The sequence below is a fragment of the Ornithorhynchus anatinus genome, chromosome X2 (assembly GCF_004115215.2).
Source record: "Ornithorhynchus anatinus isolate Pmale09 chromosome X2, mOrnAna1.pri.v4, whole genome shotgun sequence".
In the NCBI taxonomy this organism is placed as follows: Eukaryota; Metazoa; Chordata; class Mammalia; order Monotremata; family Ornithorhynchidae; genus Ornithorhynchus; species Ornithorhynchus anatinus.
Window position 1 is genome coordinate 12,751,089 of NC_041750.1, and position 21,673 is coordinate 12,772,761.

Consider the following 21,673-nt stretch of genomic DNA (forward strand, 5'->3'; position numbering starts at 1 on the left):
TTCTGCTGCCTCAGTGGTTTACTCCCACCGTTCCTGACTGCATACCACCATCTGGGTTGAGGTCTGAGGTGTGGGGAGGGAGATTCAAGCCACACTGTTGCCCTCACGGTCCAAGATGGCCCTGTAGCACAGAGAGGGGGCTCCGACCCGCCAATGTCACCCCTCCTTCCCTGTTCCCTCTCACCTGCAGCACCCGCCACAAACACCCCTCAACACCAAAGGGGTTGCAGCGTGTGCCACAGCACACGGCAGTTCCTGAAGCCGCTGCCACTACAGGACACTTCCAAAGCGCAGCCTATCATAGTTTGGGATTGACCCTAGTGCGCTGTTTCCCCAACATATTGGTATTTTGAGGGTGCCCCCAACCCCCACCCAAGACCATGTGGCTCTAAGATGGCAGACTGGGCCACGAGGTGGAAATCAATAGACTGTCAGAGGAGGGACTAAGTGATAAACAGGGACCACTGGAGGCCAAGGGATGCCAACTTAATGCCCAACCACCATTGAGAAGTCATGGAACCCAACGGACAGCACGGGGACTAATGAGGGTTCGCTCCTATGGGAGCATCTTTGGGAGGCCCTAGCAGGCTTACGCAAATGAGAGGATGTGTTAAAACCCTGCCCCTGTAAGCGGCCTGTGCTCAGCATGTGGACCACTCAGTGCCTGGACCGGGGGTTGTGTGTGCTAAACCCTCCGGGGAGGGAATGGGATTAAAGGTGCCTAACAGCCAGCTCTGATTTCTGTGTTCTCTATGCTACACCTCATTGGGAGTAGTAAATACTAACTGTACCTTGATCTTATCTATTGCACTGCCAAACCCTTGCCCATGTCCTCCCTCTGGCCTGGAACTACCTCCCCCTTCCTATCTGACAGACCACCACTCTCCACACCTTCAAATCTTTAAAAATTCACACCTCCTCCAAGAGGCCTTCCCCTACTAAGCCCTCATTTCCCCTACTCCCTCTCCCTTCCGTGTTACCCATGCACTTGGATCTGTACCCTTTAAGCACTTGATATTCACCACAGCCTCAGCCCTACAGCACTTATGTACATAACTATGATTTAATATATGTCTCCTCCTCTAGACTGTAGGCTTCTTGTGGGCAGAGAACATGTCTACCAACTCTGCTGTATTATACTGTCCCAAGTGCTGAGTGCAGTGTCCTGTACTCAGTAAGCATTCAATAAATACCACTGACTGATGACAATATTGAAAGGAAGGAAAAATCACATGGCGCAGTAAGACAAACCAGTTTATCAAACTACACTTTCCACAGAAAATGAAGATTTATTTTTCAGATTTTAACAGCTCACACTTGTCTTGGGAATGAGATTTTAAGGTTTACCAAGATTTACTGGAGAATTTGTTCTGAAATGATTTTTTAACTTTCGTGTATTTAAACAAAAAGCCAATTAAATCAGTGATATTTATTAAGGACTTTACTGTGTGCAGAACACTGTATTAAGCACTTGGAAAAGTATAATATGACAGAGTTGGGAGGCAATATTCCCTTTATCGAGAATAACTAGAAAACTGAACTGCTTTTAAATGGCCCATTTTACCGTATTATATAAGTGATTTGCATAAATGTATTTCTCATTTTATAGCCATATTTTTACAATCCAATTTGTGTTCTTCCCCTTATTCATACTCACTACTTGGTTCTTAGTTTATTTAAACTTCCAAATAGGGAAAGATAAGAGGTTACAAACTCAAATAATTTCATTTTAATTCTATTTAGTATCTATTGCAAACATTTAGTACGAGACTGGACTGAAACTAAAGGCTAAGACTTTTGGAATACCTATGGAACTCATTTAGAGGCGCTACCCCTTATTCTTCACTTGCAGAGATGACTGAAGGATGGCTGTTCTGTACTTATGCTTACAAGTCTACCATCACCAATTTTCCACTTAAGAAACTGGCAGATTGTTTTAAAATTAGCAAATTCTACTAAATTTCCATTCTGAGATTTATTCTTCCACAATGCCTATTAGATTACAAGTGATTTTGATGCAAAGAATTGGGAAGATGGTCTAAAGGACAAAAACGTTTTCTAATTCTCAAAGAGAATGCAGAATTAAACTTTTAACTAAAAATGTGAAGCCCAGTATTACTGTTTTCTTCAGAGAGGTGGGAGAGGAGCTGGACACTCCTCTCCTGCCTAATTCTTAAGAGTTTCATTTAGCCTTCCTTTTTTCCCTCCAAAAAAAACAGGAAGGGAGAGTTCAAGATTTACGGTATTTTGTTTGACATAAGCAATCCACTGTAATATACTTATGGTATTTGTTAAGCACTTACTATGTGCCAGGCACTGTTCTAAGCACTGGGGTAGATACAGTATAATCAGATTGGACACAGTCCCTGTCCCACATGGGGCTCATAGTCTTAATCCCCATTTACAAGATGAGGGATATAAGGCACAGAGAAATGGCTTGCCCAAGCAAACAAGCAAACAAGTGGTGGAGCCGGGATTAGAACCCATTAGCTTCTGACTTTCAGGCCCGTGCTCCAACCACTAAGAATATTTTTAATCTCTTTAAAAAAATACAAAAAACTTTCATGTATTGTGATAAAATCTTTCAACACTGGTGCCTTTAGTTTCATTAGAGAAGCAGCGTGGCTCAGTAAAAAGAGCATGGGCTTGGGAGTCAGAGGTCATAGATTCGAATCCCAGCTCTGCCACTTGTCAGCTGTGTGACTGTGGGAAAGTCACTTAACTTCTCTGTGCCTCAGTTCCCTAATCTGTAAAATGGGGATTAAGACTGTGAGCCCCATGTGGGACAACCTGTATCTGTATCTGCCTGTACCCTGTATCTACCCCAGCGCTTAGAACAGTGCTCTGCACATAGTAAGCGCTTAACAAATACCAACATTATTATTACAAAGGAATTCTTCTGCATTAAGCCAAATAGCTAGAAATTAAAATAAACCACAATCCAAAATGGATTTAATCTCCTTTACTGGGACTCTTCAGATGTTTTTCTCAAATGTAAATGTTCATCTGCTAAAATGAATTTGTCACACACAATCTTTAGGCAATTCTCTCCACTTGCTAGTGAATATCCATTTGGTTCTAATAATACTAGAGATAAACATCAATCACATTCACTGAATGCTTACTGTAAGCAGTGCACTGTAATAAGCGTTTGGGAGAGTACAATATAACAGAGTTGGTTGCCCACAATGAGCTTACAGTCTACAGGGGGAAACAGACATTAATATAAATTAAAGATATGTGCAAAAGTGCTATGTAGCTGTGAGAGCAGTGAATAAAGAGGGCAAAACCAAGTGCAAAGGCAAGACAGAAGGGAGCGTGGAGAATGAGGAAATGAGGGCTTAGTCAGGGAAGGCCTCCAGGAGCAGATGTGCCTTCAATAAGGCTTTGAAGGTGGGGAAAATGATTGTCGGATATGAAGGGGGAAAGTTCCAGGCCAGAGGGAAGGCATGAAACTCCTTACCATCAGCTTTAAAGCACTCAAACACCTTACCCTCCTCCTACCTCACCTAACTACTCCCCTACTACAACCCAATCCATACACTGCACTCTTCCAGTGCCAACCTACACACTGACCTCAATCTTGTCTATCTCACCATCGACCTCCCACCCATGGGAGGCCTCTGGCCTGGAACACCTTCTCTCTTCATATCTGACAGACAACTACTCTCCCCACCTTCAAAGCTTCATTGAAAGCACATCTCCTCCAACAAGAGGCCTTCCCTGTCTAGGCCCTCATTTCCTCTTCTCCCACTCCCGTGTCACCCTTGCACTTGGATTTGGTCCCTTTATTTACCCCTCTCTCAGCCCCAGGGCACTTATGTAAATATCCATCATTTATTTATATTAATATCCATTTCCCCCTCTAAACTGTAAGCTCGCTATGGGCAGGGAACATGTCTACCAACTCTGTCATATTCTATTTTACTCTACCAAGTTTTTAGTACTGTGCTCTGCACACACTAAGCCCTCAATAAATACAATTGATTGACTGATGTGGGCAAGAGGTCAGCGGTGAGAGATACGAGATCAAGGTACAGTGAGTAGGTTGGCATTAGAGGCACAAAATGTGTGGGCTGGGTTGTAGTAGGAAATCAGAGCGGTAAAGTAGGAGGGGGAAAGGTGATTGAGCACTTGAAAGCACTTAAGGGGATTGTCTGATGGATGGCCAACCACTGGAGGTTCTTGAGGAGTGGGGAAATAATGACTGAACGGGTCTTTAGAAAAATGACTCAGGCAGCAGAGTGAAGTACGGACTGTAGTGGGTGAGACAGGAGGCAGGGAGGACAGCAAGGAGACTGAATCAGCAATAACAACAACAACAATAATAATAATAATGATGGTATTTGTTAAGCGCTTACTATGTGCCAGGCACTGTACTAAGAGTTGCATTGGGTACAAGCAAATTGGGCTGGATACAGTCCCTGTCCCACGTGGGGCTCAGAGTCTCAATCTGCATTTTACGGATGAAGGAACTGAGGCACAGAGAAGTGAAGTGACTTGCCTAAGGTCACACAGCAGACAAGTGGAGGAGTGGGGATTAGAACCCATGACCTTCTGACTCCCAGGCCCAGGCTCTATTAAGCCATGCTGCTTCTCTGTAATCAAGGTGCAGTAGGATAAATGCTTGGATTAATTTGGTAGCAGTTCAACTGGAGAGAAAAAGGCAGGTTTTTGCAATGTTGTGAAGGTTGAATGGACAGGATTTGGTGACAGACTGAATATGTGGGTGGAATGAGTGGGATGAGTTGAGGATAACACCAAGGTTACAGGCTTGTGAGACAGGAAGGTTGGTGGTACTCTCCCCAATAATAGGAGAGTCAGGAAAAGGAAAGGGAGTGGGTTGGAAAATAAGGAGTTCTGTTTTGGACATGTTAAAGTTTGAGGGGTTGGCGGGACATCCAAGTAGAGATGTTCTGAAGGCAGGAGGAAATATGAGACTGCAGAGAAGGAGAGATTAGGTCTGGAAATGGACTTAACTGTTACCACGTTAATACAATTACTTATTCTATCCCACCTCGATTACTGTATCAGCCTCCTCGCTGACTTCCCAGCCTGTCTCTTCCCACTCTAGTCCATACTTCACTCTGCGGCCCAGATCATTTTTCTACAAAAACCTTCAGGACACTTTTCCCCACTCCTCAAGAAACTCCATTAGTTGCCCATCCACCTCTGCATCAAACAAAAACTCCTCACCATAGGCTTCAAAGCACCCAATCACTTTGTCCCCTCATACCTCACTACTCTACTACAAACCAGACCGCACACGTTGCTCCTCTAATGCTAACCTTCTCACTGTTCCTCTATCCCATCTATCTCACCGCCGACCCCTCCCGCTGCCTCTGACCAGGAACGCCCTCTCTCTTCAAATGTGACAATTACTCTCTCCTCCTTTAAAGCCTTACTGAAGGCACATCTCCTACAGGAGGCCTTCCCTAAGCCCTCCTCCCCTCTTCTCCCACTCCCTTCTGCATCACCCTGACTTGCTCCCTTTATTCATCCCCCTTTCCAGCCCCACAGCACTATGTACATATCTGTATTTTCTACTAATGTCTGTCTCTCCCGCTAGACTCTAAGCTCGCTGGGGGCAGGGAACATGTCCAATCATTGTTATATTGTACTCTTCCAAGCACTTAGTACAGTGCTCAGCACACAGTAAGCACTCAATAAATATTATTGAATAAATGGATTGGGGAATAATAATATTAATGGAATTTAAGCGCTTTGTATGTGCCAGGCACTGTACTAAGTGCTGGGGTGGACTGCAAATCGGGTTGGACACAGTCCCCGTCCCACATGGGGCTCACAGGCTCAATCCCCATTTTACAGATGAGTTAACTGAAGCACAGAGGAGTGAAATGACTTGCCCAAGATCACACTGCAGAAAAGCTGCAAAGCCAGCGTTAGAAACCACAACCTCGACTCCCAGGCTTGTGTTCTATCCACTACGTCATGGGGAATCATCCGCATAGAAGACAGTTAAAGCCATGGGAGCAAATGCATTCTCCAAGGAAGAGGGTGCAAATGGAGACTAGAAGGGGACCCAGAAGTAAGCCTTGAGGAACTTCCACAGTTAGGGAGAGTGGGAGGCAGAGAAGGGGCCCACGAAGAGACCGAGAATGAGCGGCCAGAGAGAGAGTAGAACCAGGAGAGGATAGTGTCAGCGAACCCAACGGTGGATAATGTTTCCAAGAGAAGGGGGTGGTGGACAGTAACAAAGACAGCTGAGAGGTTGAGGAGGATTAGGATGGAGCTGAGGCCGTTGGATTTGGCAAGCAGGAGATCACTGGTGACCTCTGCGAGGGCGGTTTCTGTGGAGTGAAGGGGATAGAAGCCAGATTGGAGGGGGTCAAGGAGAGAATTGGAGGACAGGAATTTGAGACAGCAGGTGCAGACAACTCGCTCAAGGAGTCTGGAGAGGAATGGTAGGAGGGAGATGGGGTGAATACTGGAAGGAGACATGAGCATGTTTGAAAGCTGTGGGGAAGAAGCCACTGGAGAGTGAACAGTTGGAGATGGCATTTAGGGAGAGAAGAAGGGAAGGGGCGAGGGGGTAAACATGATATTCACAGCTCTTGGAATAAATTAACACCCTAGAATAGATCCAAGATTAAAAATACAGTGCACTGTGGCTGCTTCCCAGAAATTACCAACTCACTTGGCCGCTATGAATTCTGTACATTTAAGAAAATAAGTAAATCAATAGACTATCATTAGAACACTAAAGAGTTCTTTAACACTAGGCTTTAGAGTCTTTAAACAGAATTTGAAGACGTAAAGACAGTATAAAGTTTATTGTGAGCAGGCAATGTGTCTACTCTCCCCAGTATTTATTATATTGCTCACAGTAAGCAGCGTGGCCTAGTGGACAGAGGACAGGCCTAGATTCTAATACCAGCTCCTCCACTTGTCTGCTGTGTGACCTTGGACAAATCTCTTCATTTCTCTGGGCCTCAGTTACCTCACTGTAAAATGGAGATTGAGACTGTGAGCCTCATGTGGGACATGGACTGTGTCCAATCTGATTATCTTGAACCTACCCAATGCCTGCCGCATAGTGAGTGTTTAACAATTACTATTTGGGGGTGGGGGGGCTTAATAAATACTATTGATTAATTGATTATAAAGTGTCTTGATGAGTTCACCAGGTAGACCAGCTTTCACAGATACAGTTTGCATTATGCCTCAAAGAAAGTTCAATCATTTGGTTAGTTCCACGATAAGCTGCTTTCATCTCTCCTGCCTGTCCGGAACTCCCTCCCCCTTTCTCCCCACAGGCCACTGCTCTCCTCATCTTCAAGGCCTCTGGCAAATCACATCTCCACGAGACCTTCGCTGATTAATTGTTAATTCCCCAGCTCCTATGTTAGCATTTTTGCACCACCTAAGCATTTTAAGTACTCAGAGTCACTCTCTGGACCATTTATATACATGTCTTATGCATGTTATTGATGATGATGATGATGATATCTGCTAACCACTTACTATGTGACTAGCACTGTTCTAAGCACTGGAGTAGGTACAAGATAATCATGAGAGACACAGTCCCTGTCCTATATGGACTCACAGTCTTAATCCCCATCTTATAAATGAGGTAACTGAGGCACAGGGAAGTTAAGCAACCTGCCCAAGGTCACACGGCAGACAAGTGGCAGAAGTGAGATTAGAACCCATGACTTTCTGACTCCCAGGTCTGTGTTCCACCCACTAGGCCATGCTGCTTCCCCATATTGCTTCCTCCTAACTGTAATTTACTTTGGAGTCTGTCTCTCCTGCTAGACTGTAAACTCCACAAAGGCAGGGAGCCTGTATACTCAGTCTATTGTATCAGTGCTCTGCATTTAGCAGGCACTCAATTCTGACAGGGGTCCAATCCAATTAAGTCATACACTGTACTTCCCCATCATTCATTCAAACGCATTTATTTACTGAGCCCTTACTGTACGCAGAGCACTGTACTAAACATTTGGAAAGTACAATACAGCAATAAACCACCACTCTAAACACCACTCTTCTTGACCTACAAAACTGTGTCTATTCAGACAGGGGAAATTTGCACTCTCTAGATCAGGCTGGGTTTCAGAACCACCTTGGGTTTTAGGAAAAAGAAAATACTACTTATTTCCCCTTTGGGCATATTACTATTTGCTACCCTGAGGAGTCAAAGCACCAGGTTTTGGTAGGCTAAACTAGAGAAAAATCCATAAAGACACAGCCTCAGTAATTACCTTGTTGGGCTGCTGAGACCACCAATGCATTGGGCACATGGGCAATCCTCTTCTTTTCTCCTGGCAGGGAGAGCTTGGTAGAATGCTTCTGGGATGCCAACTGAGCTGCCTGAAGCATTTCTGATGCCTGCTGTTGAGCCAGTTGAGTCCTCCGATAGCATATCTCCTGAGCAGTTGGAGGTTGGTATGGCCGGATTACTGATTTGTTTGGGACATCTGCCTGCAGGAGCACAAAAAAGGGTGACCTACTCCTAAATCTGGACATCTGCTTCCAGCATTTGTGATGCCTCTTGTTCTGGCAGCTGAGTACCATGAGACTTGGGTCTCACGATCTAAGAGGGAGGGAAAGACAGTCATTTAATTGCCATTTTTTGTAAGAGGAAATGATGACAGAGAAATCAAGTGACTTGCCCAAGTTCACAGAGCAGGCAAGTAGTGGAAGCAGGAGTAGAACCTGGGGCCTTCCGATCCTAGGGCCGGGCTGGGCACTTTACACTAAGCTGGCCTTCCCCAACTAAGCCCTCCTTTCTATGTTGCCTATATACTTGGGTCTGCTCCCCTTAAGCACTTTGATAGTCACCCCTCTTCCCAGCCCCACAGACCATATGTACATATCCATCTATAATTTATTTTACCATCTAGCTTCCTCTTTAGTCTGTAAACTCCTTGTGGGAAAGCATCGTCTATATGTACTCTTTTGTACTCCCCCAAAGCGTCTAGTACAGTGATTACTTAATAAATACTATTGACTGATTTATTGATGTCGGGTCAGCCAAGAATTTTGGCAGCAGAATCCATCAATGGTACTTACTGAGCACTTTTTCGGGGAAGGCCTCCTGGAGTAGATGTGAGCAGAGAATGACTTTGCCAACGTCTGATTCCCTTGCCTGTTCTGATGCCTACTGAAGGCACCCAAGAGAGGAGATCTTCCTGCTTTTCTAGCAAACGGCACTTCCAAACGGCAATTGAAAAAGCAACTGAACACTTCCTAACATTTCGATTTTCAAGAGCACTGATGGAAGTAAACAGATCCCCATAAGTCCGGATGCCTCCTCCCTTTCTAATCTTCAGTCCACGTTGAAAAAGATTCAAAGCCACAGAGTTTAAAAGCCTCTGGGGGGAAGAAAAGCGGGTACAGCAAAAGTAGCAAGTACCACCTCAACTTCACTGTCAGATGACACAATGAGGTACTGGCAAAAATGTCAACTTTTGAAGGCAAAGAAGGTATGTAGTGATCACGTGAGAGTTTGATACAATGATTATGTATGAACCACCAACATGGGACAGGTAAAAGTCATCCAGGCTGGCTGAGTTTTTTGGGTTTTTTTGGTGGGCTTTTTAATGGTATTTGTCAAGTACTTACTATGTGCCAGACACTGTATTAAGCACTGGGGTAGGTACAAGATAATCAGGTTGGACATGGTCCCTGTCCCACTGGGGGCTCAGTCTTAATCCCCATTTTACAGATTAAGTAACTGAGGCACAGAGAAGTTAAGTGACTTGTCCAAGTTCACGCAGCAGACAAATGGCGGAGCTGGGATTAGAACCCAGATCCTTCTGACTCCCAAACCAATACTTTATACACTAGGCCACACTACTTCTCAGGAAGGGTGGGACTGTTATCCCCATACTGTCATCTAGACTGTAAGATCGTTGTGGGCAGGTAACATGTCTGCTATATTGTTATAAAATAATGGATAAGGTATTGGCCTCCTAAGCCAGGGATTGTGGGTTTGTGTCCCACCTGGGGTGGATTGGATTTTTACCCCACCCCTCCCCACCCCTCCCTCTGCTCCTACCCCTTCCCACTCCCCTCAGCACTGTGCTCATTTGTATATTTTATTTATTAGCCTATTAATTTTGTTAATGAGGTATACATCCCCTTGATTCTATTTATCGTGATAATGTTGTCTTGTTTTTGTTTCGTTCTGTTTTGCTCTGCTGTCTCCCCCGATTAGACTGTGAGCCCGTCATTGGGCAGGGATTGTCTCTGTTACTGAACTGTACATTCTAAGCGCTTAGTATAATGTTCTGCACATAGTAAGCACTCAATAAATGCTATTTAATGAATAGTCAGTGGACTTGAATAGTTGAAAGCTGAACTGCGTGGCTAAGATTGTCTTACTTTTTTTACTCTCCCAAGCACATAATACAGTGTTCTGCGCATAGTAAGTGCTCAATCAATACAACTGATCGATTCTCTCACAAAACGGGATTTTCACTTAAAAAGGTCTTCTCCCTTCTTTTAGAGGCTTAGAAGTGCAACCGTAGGTCCAGAATCACTTGTGGCTTATCGACAACGTTTTCTCATTTCCTTCTGAGAGAAAAGGCCCAAATATTAAGATGCTTTTGGCCTCACGGCAACAAAGATAAATTAATGCATTCTGACAATTATAAAATAAAATATAGACCACTCATGTTTAAAAGCAGAAACTAGGCTTGGAGGCTGAAAGGAGCTAGATTAAGCCTAAGAGCAAACAAGCTTGCGGGCAAGTAGTAATAAACCAAAAAGGTGTCCTTTTGCACTACTACTCAGATTTTCTGCCTTCAGATGGCTCAACCTCCATAACATATTATAAAAGGGAAGAGACTTAAAAAGGTCCCACAGAGTACAATCCTCTCCATAACCTATGAAATTAGTGGGAAGAGGTGTTGCTGCTCAGAAATCATCGCTCCACTACGGGCAGTCTTTTTTGGCCTTTTTTTCCCCTGTCATGCTTCTCCTCTACATATACACCTCTCCCACTGAGACTTTGAAAAATGAGGAATTGTGCAAAGAGGGAAGTGAGGGGGTGGTTGGGGAGGTGAGGGTAAGAAGAGGAGAATAGACAAGCCTACTGCCATACATTCTTGCTGCTTTTATGGTGCTAAAAACGAGAACCCTTCTCAATATTACACCTGGAGAGAATCTAGTACTCTACTGGTCTTGACTATGGGAGTGAGAGTCAAGCAGAGGCATACCTATTCCATTCCTAGCTTGGACAGTAGTTAGTGAGTGGAAGGCAATCTGCTACAAGTCAAAACTCACCTGTGCTGGGCAGCAGCAGCATGGGAGAGTCGAAGGCAGACTCGGTTTTATTGCACAGAAAAAGGTAATGGTAAACCACTTCCATATTTTTACCAAGAAAGCTCTACGGATACACTACCAGAAAGACTGCAGATGGAGGTGGGGCATTCTAAGAGAGATGTGTCCATGGAGTCCCTATGGGTCGGAGATCCCTATGGGTCGGAGACAACTCGACAGCCTAAGACAAAAATGGGCACTTACATTTTCTTGCTTAGAAAGATGAGAAATTCTCCTTTTTTGTCCTGGAAACAGGGTGGTCAGGTTGTCCTCAGTCTTTTCATCATTGTTCTCTTCCCTGGATGGCTGAAACACAAAGAGGAAGAGGAAACTTCTCCAACAGGTTGCTCACATGCTTCTTTTCTCTGGGGGTGCTGGAAAACTTCCTCTTTGCCATCTTAGAGAAAAAGTGTTACCAGATGACAGGGAAAAACAAATCACTGAATCACTGAAAGGCTCGATCGCAGAGTGAAAAGTTCCGTGACAATACACACAAAGGTTCTCGTTTCACAAATCTCTTTTATCAGCCGTTGAAGGAAAAAAAGCTTCCCACATCATCAGGATGTTTTGTTAGCTCTGCAGTTTTCATCTTTTACCAATACAGACGCTTCATGAAAAAAAATTAAGACTCAAAACCTTAGTCAGGCAGTTCACCTTCCCACTACTCAAATCCAGAGAAGCATTTTAAAAATAAGAAATTTTTAAGAGTATGAGAGAGACTAATTTCTTCCCCATGGTAATGGTGTCCTAAAGATAAGATCCTTAAAAGCAACAAGCAACGTAATGTCAACACTTACAAAATAAGAACCATCACACACTTGGCTGAAAAAACATTAGTTCCATTCATTCTCTGGAGCAAAGTTCACCACACAAAACCGCCAATATCGCAAAATATTACAATACTGTAATATTATAATATTACAAATCCCTCATTACAAAGTCCCTTTCAGCAGAAAAAGCTTCCTAAAACCCCTTCCCCACTCTTTATGTCAAGGATTGCCTGAGTTCTTGCCAGAGTCCTTTATGATGAGGACAATGCCACTGATGGTGAAATTCAACTATGAGAGTAGCTGAAAAGGCCAATGTGGGACTGTCTCACCTACACTATGCACACCCAAAAACTGCACAATGTCCTTTTGTTGGGCTTCCAGGGCCTGGCACTGTTATTGCTTTGGCTTCCTTTTCTCATGATCCATACAAACCTTCTGGTCTTTTCTGGATTGTAGTGTGCCATGCTAGTCCTTTTGTGTTTACTAACTCCCAGTTTTCAGCTCAGATGCATCTCTGTTGGAAGCTGCAACATAGTGTCTGTGCAATATCCAGCTGTTGGTCCAATGGAGAGAACACGGCTCTGAGAATCCAGAGACCTGGGTTCTAGTCCCAGCTCTGCGAGTTGGGGAAAATACGTGCAGGGCCTCTGCCAACAGTGGTAAAGGTTTCTGACCAAAGAACCACCTCGTGTGCTCCACAAGGTGGGCAGGCCCAGAAAGAATCCTGAAAAATAGCTAGTATGTATAGGCAGCAGAGGCTATAGTGGCTTTGAGACAGTGCCAAGTCATGTCACTACAGCACAACACTGGCAATGTGTGACAAAGTGAGTCCCATGCATTAAACACAAAACACAACTGCATGCACTTCACAATATGCTGCACCCTTTCCAGCCTACTGGCTTGGGGCACTCTGCACCGCCGGGAAGAGAAACTGCAAGTGGTGTCAAGCAACCACGAGCACTATAATCAATTCTTCAATGCACTTTTCAGCCCCCAAATCTCAGGATGAAATTCTGTCTGCCTTAAGACAGAAGACTCCATCATCTTGAAAATATTTGGTCTAACTGGCTTTTAGTTTCAACTCAGTCTCTGAGTATCTTACTGGCAACCATTCTCCTCACATGTCCCACTCAGTGTCGCTGTGTTAAGGAAGGCAGAGTTGGAATGACAGGAGACTGGCTTCTTTCTAGGACTCTGCTGCTTGTAATCTTGCCCTACCTTTTGATGTTGAGTAAACCTTTAAGTGCCACTGATGGAACAGCTGAAAGTCAGATGTGGCGGCTGCAGCAGTGCGGGTCTCCGAGTCGGAAAAAATGCTGGACCGCACTCCAGCCCCGTAGACCTTTAGTTCGGTCTAGGTGCTGGTCTTCCGAAGGTTGTGTCAGCTTTGTTCATTCTATTCTCTACTTCCTTATCTGGCTACTTCCCCTTCATTAAAGTGCAAGGCCAAGGGCCCAGACGACACGCTGTAGCCACCACTCACTGTCACTGGACCCCATCTCGCGTTGTGCCGAGGTAAAAGAATGAATGCAAGTGGCAGCATGATTCAACTGGCATGAACTCTGGCCGGTCCTGCCTGAGCAGGGAGGAGCATGAAACAGCCATCATGTTTGCAAGTTCTTTACCATATTCATTGTTCCCCTTGCCTTTCATGATGCTGTCTCTTTTTACTGTTTCAACTTTCCTTTGGTGTCTTTTGCGAACCCTCCCTTGCTTATTCTCAGGTTGAGAGCCAGTTGGGGCACAGAGATGGCATCTAATTCTCATCTGCATTTTTCCTCCTAGGCACTCAGTACAGTACTTTGCACACAGTAGGCATTCAAAAAAATACTACTAACTGCATCACTATGTGCTCCTGTCTAGGTAGTAATAACTGTAATGTCTCTTATTAGGCAATTAAGATGCAGAATAAGCACTTGTACTAAGCACTGGGAAAGTACACAGAGGTGAAATCAGACACGGTCTCTAGCCCTCAAGGAGCTCACTATCACAGAATATAAGGGGGAAGAGAGGACTGACAACATACACATAAAGGACAATAAAACACTAAAGTGGCATACAACGACAAATACACAAAATCAAAACAAAAAGAATCGGTAAGGTGCTGTGGCTACAGAGGCAGAACCTTGGGCTCCTCGTGGCTCAGAATCTAAGGCACATCTGTAGCCCCGACTCTTCACGAGGTTTTGTAGAGGCCTCTTGCTATGGGTGGTTTTCTCTTTCCCACTGGGATGGCGGGAGGTAGGAAGGAATGGAGTCTCCCCAACAGCACAGAGGAGAGCTGGTACAGGTTCCCAGGGATGCAGCATGGATGTTCGGTGAGGGGTGGGAAGGAGGGGACGCCGAGGGCATTCAGCTGCAGCTGAAATCCCTGTGGCCTGGCACAAACCGTGAGTTTTCGGGAGCTGGAACACTGGGTGGCGTAGAAGGAAGGCAGCAGAGTTCACGATGAATTCTCTCAGCTGCAGTGAAGCGGGGCTGAGGAGGCTCCAATGCAGCTTAAATGCCCGTGGCTCGATGTGCACAGATCATCTGGGGAGCAGGGGCCTTAGGTGATACAGAGGGAAGGCAGCAGTGGCCCCAGAGGATTCGTTCACCCGCAGTGGAGAGGTCGCATGAATGACAGACTTCTGTGACCGCATACAGCTCTGGGCTACTGTGAACATTTCGGGAACACATGGCTGATTCGGTGAAGCAGTTCAAAATTATCTGCACGTCTTCTTGAGTGGTGCCCACCCACATTTTTAGCAATTCTTGAATAACTGTCTCTACGACTTCGGGTGATGGGCAAAGCCTGTGGAGTTGGAAGTATTTCCCAGGGGAGCATAAGAGTATTCTAACACCCAAATACCATCAAGGAGTATTCTGGAGAGGATCTTGTGGCAATAGAGAGTAATGAGATGCCACAACAACTTATCTATCATTTTTTCATCTTAACACAGTTATGCTGGGTGGGAAAGGTAAGGAGAATCAAAACGACAGGATACCTAATACAGCTACTGGATGGAAAACTGAAATTGAGAAACTCAAGGCAAGGAGTGCAGAAGAAGCATTTTAAGGATCCAGTAAAACAAAGCTTCAGAAAATACTGAATCCCAGCTAAAAACCTGGAGGGGGAGGAGTGCCGGGGGGTCAGTTGCTGAGGACAGACCTGCATGGCACACTGCCATCATCAGGAAAGGAGAGCAAGAGCTTCAGATGGAACGTGAGACATGGAGAGAAGTGAGAAAACAGCACTAAGCCCTGGGAACATTACGCATATCCACGTCGAGGGATTACCTTTTAGTGTGGCCAATGTGACCAGGACTGCCAATCCCACATTGGCCTTCTTCAGCCACACACACACACTCATATGCAAACTTCACCTTCAGTGGTGTCTTCTTTGAATTTGGAGAACTCTACTTATTCTTCTTCAAGATGGTAATCCTATGGCATCTCCTCAGTGTTGAGGAAGAGTCTGTATATGTTTGAGTAGGGTGCACCCTCCATGCTTGTAAATCTCAGCAGGTATGCCAACAGGTCCAAGTGCTTTACCATTTTCCATGGCTCTGACTGCTGCAGTGACTTCCTGGGTCTCTCGTGTTGTTCCTGACAGAAGACTCCATCATCACTTACTTTCCTACAAATTTCGGCATCTTGTAGCTATTTTCATCAAACCAATCTTGACTGATTCATTCATTCAATAGTATTTATTGAGCACTTACTATGTGCAGAGCACTGTACTAAGCGCTTGGAATGTACAATTCAGCAACAGAACTGTTGACTTCATCTGATGATTTCATCTGGCTATGTGGTGTCTTAACATGTCTGAAGCGAGGCAACGTTCAATCCAAGAAGTGGCAACAGGTGTGAGAGGACACACTTAACTCTATTGGGTGCACCGCCCCAATTCTATTTTTTTTATGGCATTTGTTCAATGCTTACTATGTGCCAGGCACTGTACTAAACACCAGGATAGATACAAGCTAATCAGGTTGGACACAGTCCATGTCCCACATGGGACTCACAGTCGTAATCCCCATTTTACAGATGAGGTAACTAAGGCACAGAAGTTAAGTGACTTGTCCAAGGTTACACAGCAGACAAATGGTAGAATCTGGACTGACTCCCAGGGCTGTGCTCTTTCCACTAGGTCATGTTGCTTCTCTGATCTAATTAGAGATATGACCTGATCTCTGATCTTCACATCTCTGGACTCACCCCCTTCCTCTCCACCCAAACTGCCATCACACAGGTCCAAGCACTTATCATATCTTCCAATTATTACATCACCCTCCTCACTGACCTCCCTGCCTTCAGTTTCTCTCCACTCCAGGCCTTACTTCACTCTGCTGCCCAGACTGTTAAAAAAAAAAATTCAGTCCATGTCTCCCCACTCTCAAAAAACCTCCAATGGTTGCCCATCCACCTCTGCATCAAACAGAAACTCCTCACCAATGGCTTTAAGGCACGACCCTAAGCTGCACTCTAAGCTGTTCCTCTAGCCTCTGCACCCAGCTGATTTTTGTGTGCCTGTGTTTCTATTACTTATTTTGTCTGTATTGTGTTTTAATGCATGCCTTCAATCCTTTCTCCTCATTTACACGATTAGATCGTTCACCCTCATCAAGGGACGGGCAGCATGACTAATTCCCAACTATGTAATTCTCTCCCAGAACTTAATACAGTGCTCTGCACACAGCAATCACTTAATAAAAGCTATTACTACCACCACCAATCAGCTCTCTCCCTCCTAACTTCACTCCTCTTCCATTTCCATTTCACTCCTCTAACCCCAACCTATATACTGTGCCTTGATCTCGTCTCTCTCACCGTCAATCCTTTGCTCATGTCCTCCTCACTGCGTGGAACTCCCTCTCCCCTTTCCTAGCCAACCCACCACCACTCTGTTCCCATCTTCAAAGCCCTACTAAAATCTCACCTCCTCCAAGAAGTCTTCCCTGACTAACCTCGCAATTCCACACCCTGTTCTTAATAATAACAGTAATAGTAACTGTGGCATTTGTTAAGTGCTTCCTATGTGCCAGGCACTACAAGTGCTTGGGTTGGACATGGTCCCTATCCCATACAGCATTCACATTAATCCCCATTTTACAGTTGAGGTAACCAAGGCATAGAGAAGTTGACTGAGTGGTCTTAGGTCACCCAGCAGAGAAGTGGCGGAGCCAGTATTCAAATCCAGGTCCTCTGACTCCCTCTTTCCACTAGGCCACACTGCTTCCTCTCTTCTGCACTTCCTGCACTTGGGTCTGTACTCTAAGATTTAAGATTTTTGATACTCACCACTCCCCCAATAGATTATAAACTTCTTGAGGACAGGGATCGTGTCTACCAATTCTACTGCCTACCAATTCTCGGCTCTGATTACAGTGCTTGGTCCACAGTAAGTGCTCAGTACATACCATAGATAGATTGATTTTTTTTTCCTACAAAAACTGGTCCCAAAACAGTCAACTTTCAGGCCCAAACCCGACAGTAAGTCCCAGAGTGTGCATGTAAGGACTCCTTAGTAACGTTGGGCCTCAAGACCAGAGCTAGGAGGAACTGAATAGTTATATGGGGGTGATAGGGGAGCTGCTCCCCCACCTCCCCGATGATCCCTTCCTTGGTGTTTGCACACCTGCTGTGGCATTTATTGAGCAACAGGGTTCTTTTCATCTTCCCCAACTCGAGTTTTTCAAAATAAAGAAGTCCAATGGAAAATTGTCTCAAAATACATATTTTCATCATTCCATACTGCCCATTCACTCTCTATCCTTTTTTCTCAATTCCTCCCTTCTTCAATGTTCCTATCTCCTCTCAATGTTCGGTTGCTTCTTTCTCCCTCTGACTCTCTCCCCTCAATCATCCATAAAGCAGCTAAGAAATACTCAATATAACCACACAAAAATGATTTAACTATCATGCTCTGCATGGGATGATATTTTACCATCCCATAGCAAGGGCCATGCATCTTTGGATACACCTTGGTACAACACTTTGCAATTCACAAATATTTTTTAAACTGTTAATAGTAAGTTCTTAGAAAGCAGCAGAAAGTACCAAATACACTCTCAATTCATTAGACCCACTCGCACAACTGCTGGTGAATTTCACCGTCAGTGGAGTTCTCATCCATTACAAAAGTCGGCAATAAACTCTCAATATGAACTAGCTGTAACATCTAATAGAACAGTCATATCAACAACTGGTATTTCAGCATTTACTAACACTCTAGACTGTTATATTATCTACCTGAAATCACATGAAACTCTCTCGCCCTGATTAATTCACTTTTGGAGACATTTTTCAGCAAACTGTCCACTTCCAAAACACCTCAGAAAAAAAGAGACAAAAATAGTAGTTGCCAGCCAAATCAGAGCCTTCATAACTAGCAATCTTTAGGACCAAAATTGCTTTTAATGGACAAAAAATAACCTTATCTAGCTGGTGGACAATTAAGTCAGGTGGGCCTCTTTTAGTCTTCCACATCAAAATTCGGTTCAGGGGCTGGAGAAAAGGAAAGGCAGGAGGAATTCGTCATTACACATTTACATGATCCTTAAAAAGTGTGAATCTTCCCAAATCTCTGCTACCCGTAGCTCTCTTACCCAGTATGTCAGGCTCTGGAGTCAACAAGTCACTTACCCTTTAGTGCTGGACTTCATGCACCATGTGAAAGCAAAAATGGGTGTGATGCTCTATATTAAGCACTTGGGAAAGTAAAACAAAAGCAAGAAAAATGATACCTGCCCACAGGGAGCTTACACTCTTAAAAAGAGAGACAGATATTAAACTATTTACCGATAGGATAATCAGAATATTGACTGTGCAATCAATTATACATATGTACGTTAAGTGCTGGATGAAAAAAATTGATAGATGCAAAGGGTTCGAGGTGGATGATGGGCTGATGTGACTTGGGGTGTTGAGAGTAAACCTGGGAGCTAAGTGAGCTTTTAAGACATGAGATCTAGTGGACCATTTCTTCCAGCACAGCGGCTGACTGTTAAAATGAGCTCTTCAGTGACGACTGTGGCCACACGACAAAACGTAGAACTCTGAAGGGCACCAAAACCCAGCGGCGATCCCTCACGCTCCAATTCGGCAGGCAGTGGTTATAGTTGGGGTCCGGTAAAATTCGGAGAGCTGCAGATCTCGGAGCTAGTGAGGCCACTGAGCTGCCTGAGACGCAAGCTCTCCTCTGTCTCACACACACCAACATTTAAACCTCTGCCTTGCTCAATAACCTCATGACTCCAAGAACCCAGACGTGTGCCCTTCGCACCTCTTAATCAGTACAGATGGTCCTTGGGCTCCTGGCATTCGTACCCTGCATCTTCACCCAGTGCACAAGGTACTGGGCCTTTCTCCTGTGGGTTGAACTCTGGTGAGTACAAACACCCTATCGGTCACACCTTATATAGCTGCAAAAATGGTACTTACTGATTGCCCACTAGGTGCAACGCACCGTCTCCTATAGGGAATGCCAGATGAGCTGCAGTCCTGAGAATTAAGGACCGAAAACCAGTGTGAAGGAATTGATGAGAATATCAGCGGTTTATGTGGCACCACCGGCACCCTCTCTTCCCTGTCAAACACATTCCCTTTGAGGCATGTGAGTAGGCAAGAACAGATGCAGCACACTGTGAAGTTCACAGAGGAGTTGGGTTTTTTTATATATACTCAGGACCCATTCCCAGCACAGTATCGTGTTGATGCTGTGCCATAGTGCCATGACTCAAAAGGCAGTTGCCTTGGTAGCCACTGAGATCTCTGCTGCCCACATCAGCCAACTTTTTTTTAGGAGTCCTCTGAACCTGTCAATCTTGTGCAGTGCCCTTGGTGGTCCTCGAAGGCAGAAAGCCTCACCACCCAGAGCACTGACCAACAGGCAGAACTGGGAGTAGAGCCTAGAACGCAGCTCTCCTCTCACCAGCCTCTAGACAGTAAGCTCGTTGTGAGGAGGGAACATGTCTACCAACTCTGTTATACTGTGGTCTCCCAAGTGTTTGGTACAGTGCTCTGCACACAGTAAGCACTCATATACCATTGACTGACCTACCTCCTACCTTTTTCCACTGGACCAACAGTATGGTACAGGGCTGCACTGTACTAAGCAATTTGGGAAAGTACCAAAGAAACAAACACCCTGACCCTCTAAAAATCCTCGAGTCCCCTCTTCTCTCCCTGACTGCCATCTTCAACAACTCACTCTCTAGTAACTCCTTCCCTTCCGCCTTCAAATACAGTCATGACTCCACTGTGCTTAAAAATTAAAAAAAACAAAAACAACCTCTTCAGCAGACCACAGTGCCCTCAGCTCTCTCCTCCCATTCCTGTCCAATGGCTGTACATACTCGTGGCCTCCCTCCCCTCACCCTCAAAAGTCTGGGTTCTGACCTTTCACTCCACCAAGCCTGCTCTCCATAATGTCACCAATGGCCTTCTTGCCAAATCTAATGTACTCTACTCTTTCCCAATCTTCCTCCAACTTCTCCTGATTTTACCAACTCTTGCTCTGTACCCCCTCAACTGCTTGTGTACAGTGCTCTGCACACAATAAGCACTCCAATGGCCTCAATCATCATATGCAGATAGATGAATGACTCCCAAATTTACTTTTCTAGCCCTGACCTCTCACCTTCTCTGCAACTTCACATTTTGTCCTGCCTTCAGAACATCCCTGCCAGGATATCCTGACAGCATCTCAAACTCAAAATTCTAAACATTCCCACCTACTCCTCCAAGTCCTCTCCTCCACCTAGCATTCCCATCACAGTTGACAACTCTGCCATCCTCTCCACCTCTCAAGCACTCAACCTTGGCATTATCCTTGACTCCTCCCGCTCTTTCAGCCCCTATATTCAGTTTGCTACTAAAACCTGTTGGTTCTTCCTCCACAGCATTTCCAGAATCCCTTCCCTCTACCAAGCAGCTATGACACTGGCCCAGGCACTTGTCATATTCCCGACTGACCACTGCATCAGCCTCCTCACTGATCTCCCAGCTCCAAACCTCTCCACTCTCCAAGTAAGAGTTCACTCTACTACCCCGATTATTTCTCTAAAAACATTCTGCACACTTCTCCCCACTCCTCAAAAACTACCAATGATCTGCCTGTCCTCTCCATATCAAACTCCCAGCCACTGACTGGATTTAAGGCATTCAATCAGCTCTGATCTCCATATCCACTCTTTTCCCACTATACTCCAGTTCTCACAATCCGTTCCTCTCAAGCTAACCCACTCACCGTGTCTCGTTCTCATTTCTCCCATTATGGACCTCTTGCTCATGTCTTCCCTACTGCCTGGAACTTCCTTCCCTCCTTCATATCTTCAGCTCTCCCCATCTTTAAAGCTCTTCTGAAATCACAACTCCTCCAGGAGGCCTTCTCCCTATTTTATACCCCCAAACTACTACCTTAGCATTTCTTTCAGCCACCTTAACACTTAAGTACTCATAAACCCCTGCAGAACTTATGCACATATCTTTGTGACTTCCTCCTATCTTCAATATATTTTTAGTGCCTGCTTCCCCTGCTACATGGTAAGCTCCTTGAGGGCAGAGATCATGTCTACCAATTCTCCTATACTCTCCTAAGCATTTAGTGCACTCTACACACAGCGGGT

The 21,673-nt window shown here is 45.0% G+C and overlaps 1 protein-coding gene across 1 annotated transcript in view; it reads right to left on the reverse strand.

Moving 5' to 3' along the window:
• REXO1 (RNA exonuclease 1 homolog) overlaps positions 1 to 21,673 on the reverse strand; it is a 116,778-nt gene that overhangs the window by 61,681 nt on the left and 33,424 nt on the right. The window contains exons 3-4 of the mRNA XM_029052610.1: positions 11,497 to 11,598; positions 8,229 to 8,448 (exon numbers count right to left, since the gene is read on the reverse strand). Coding sequence (XP_028908443.1) covers positions 8,229 to 8,448; positions 11,497 to 11,598 — 322 coding nt within the window. The remainder of the gene's footprint in view (positions 1 to 8,228; positions 8,449 to 11,496; positions 11,599 to 21,673) is intronic.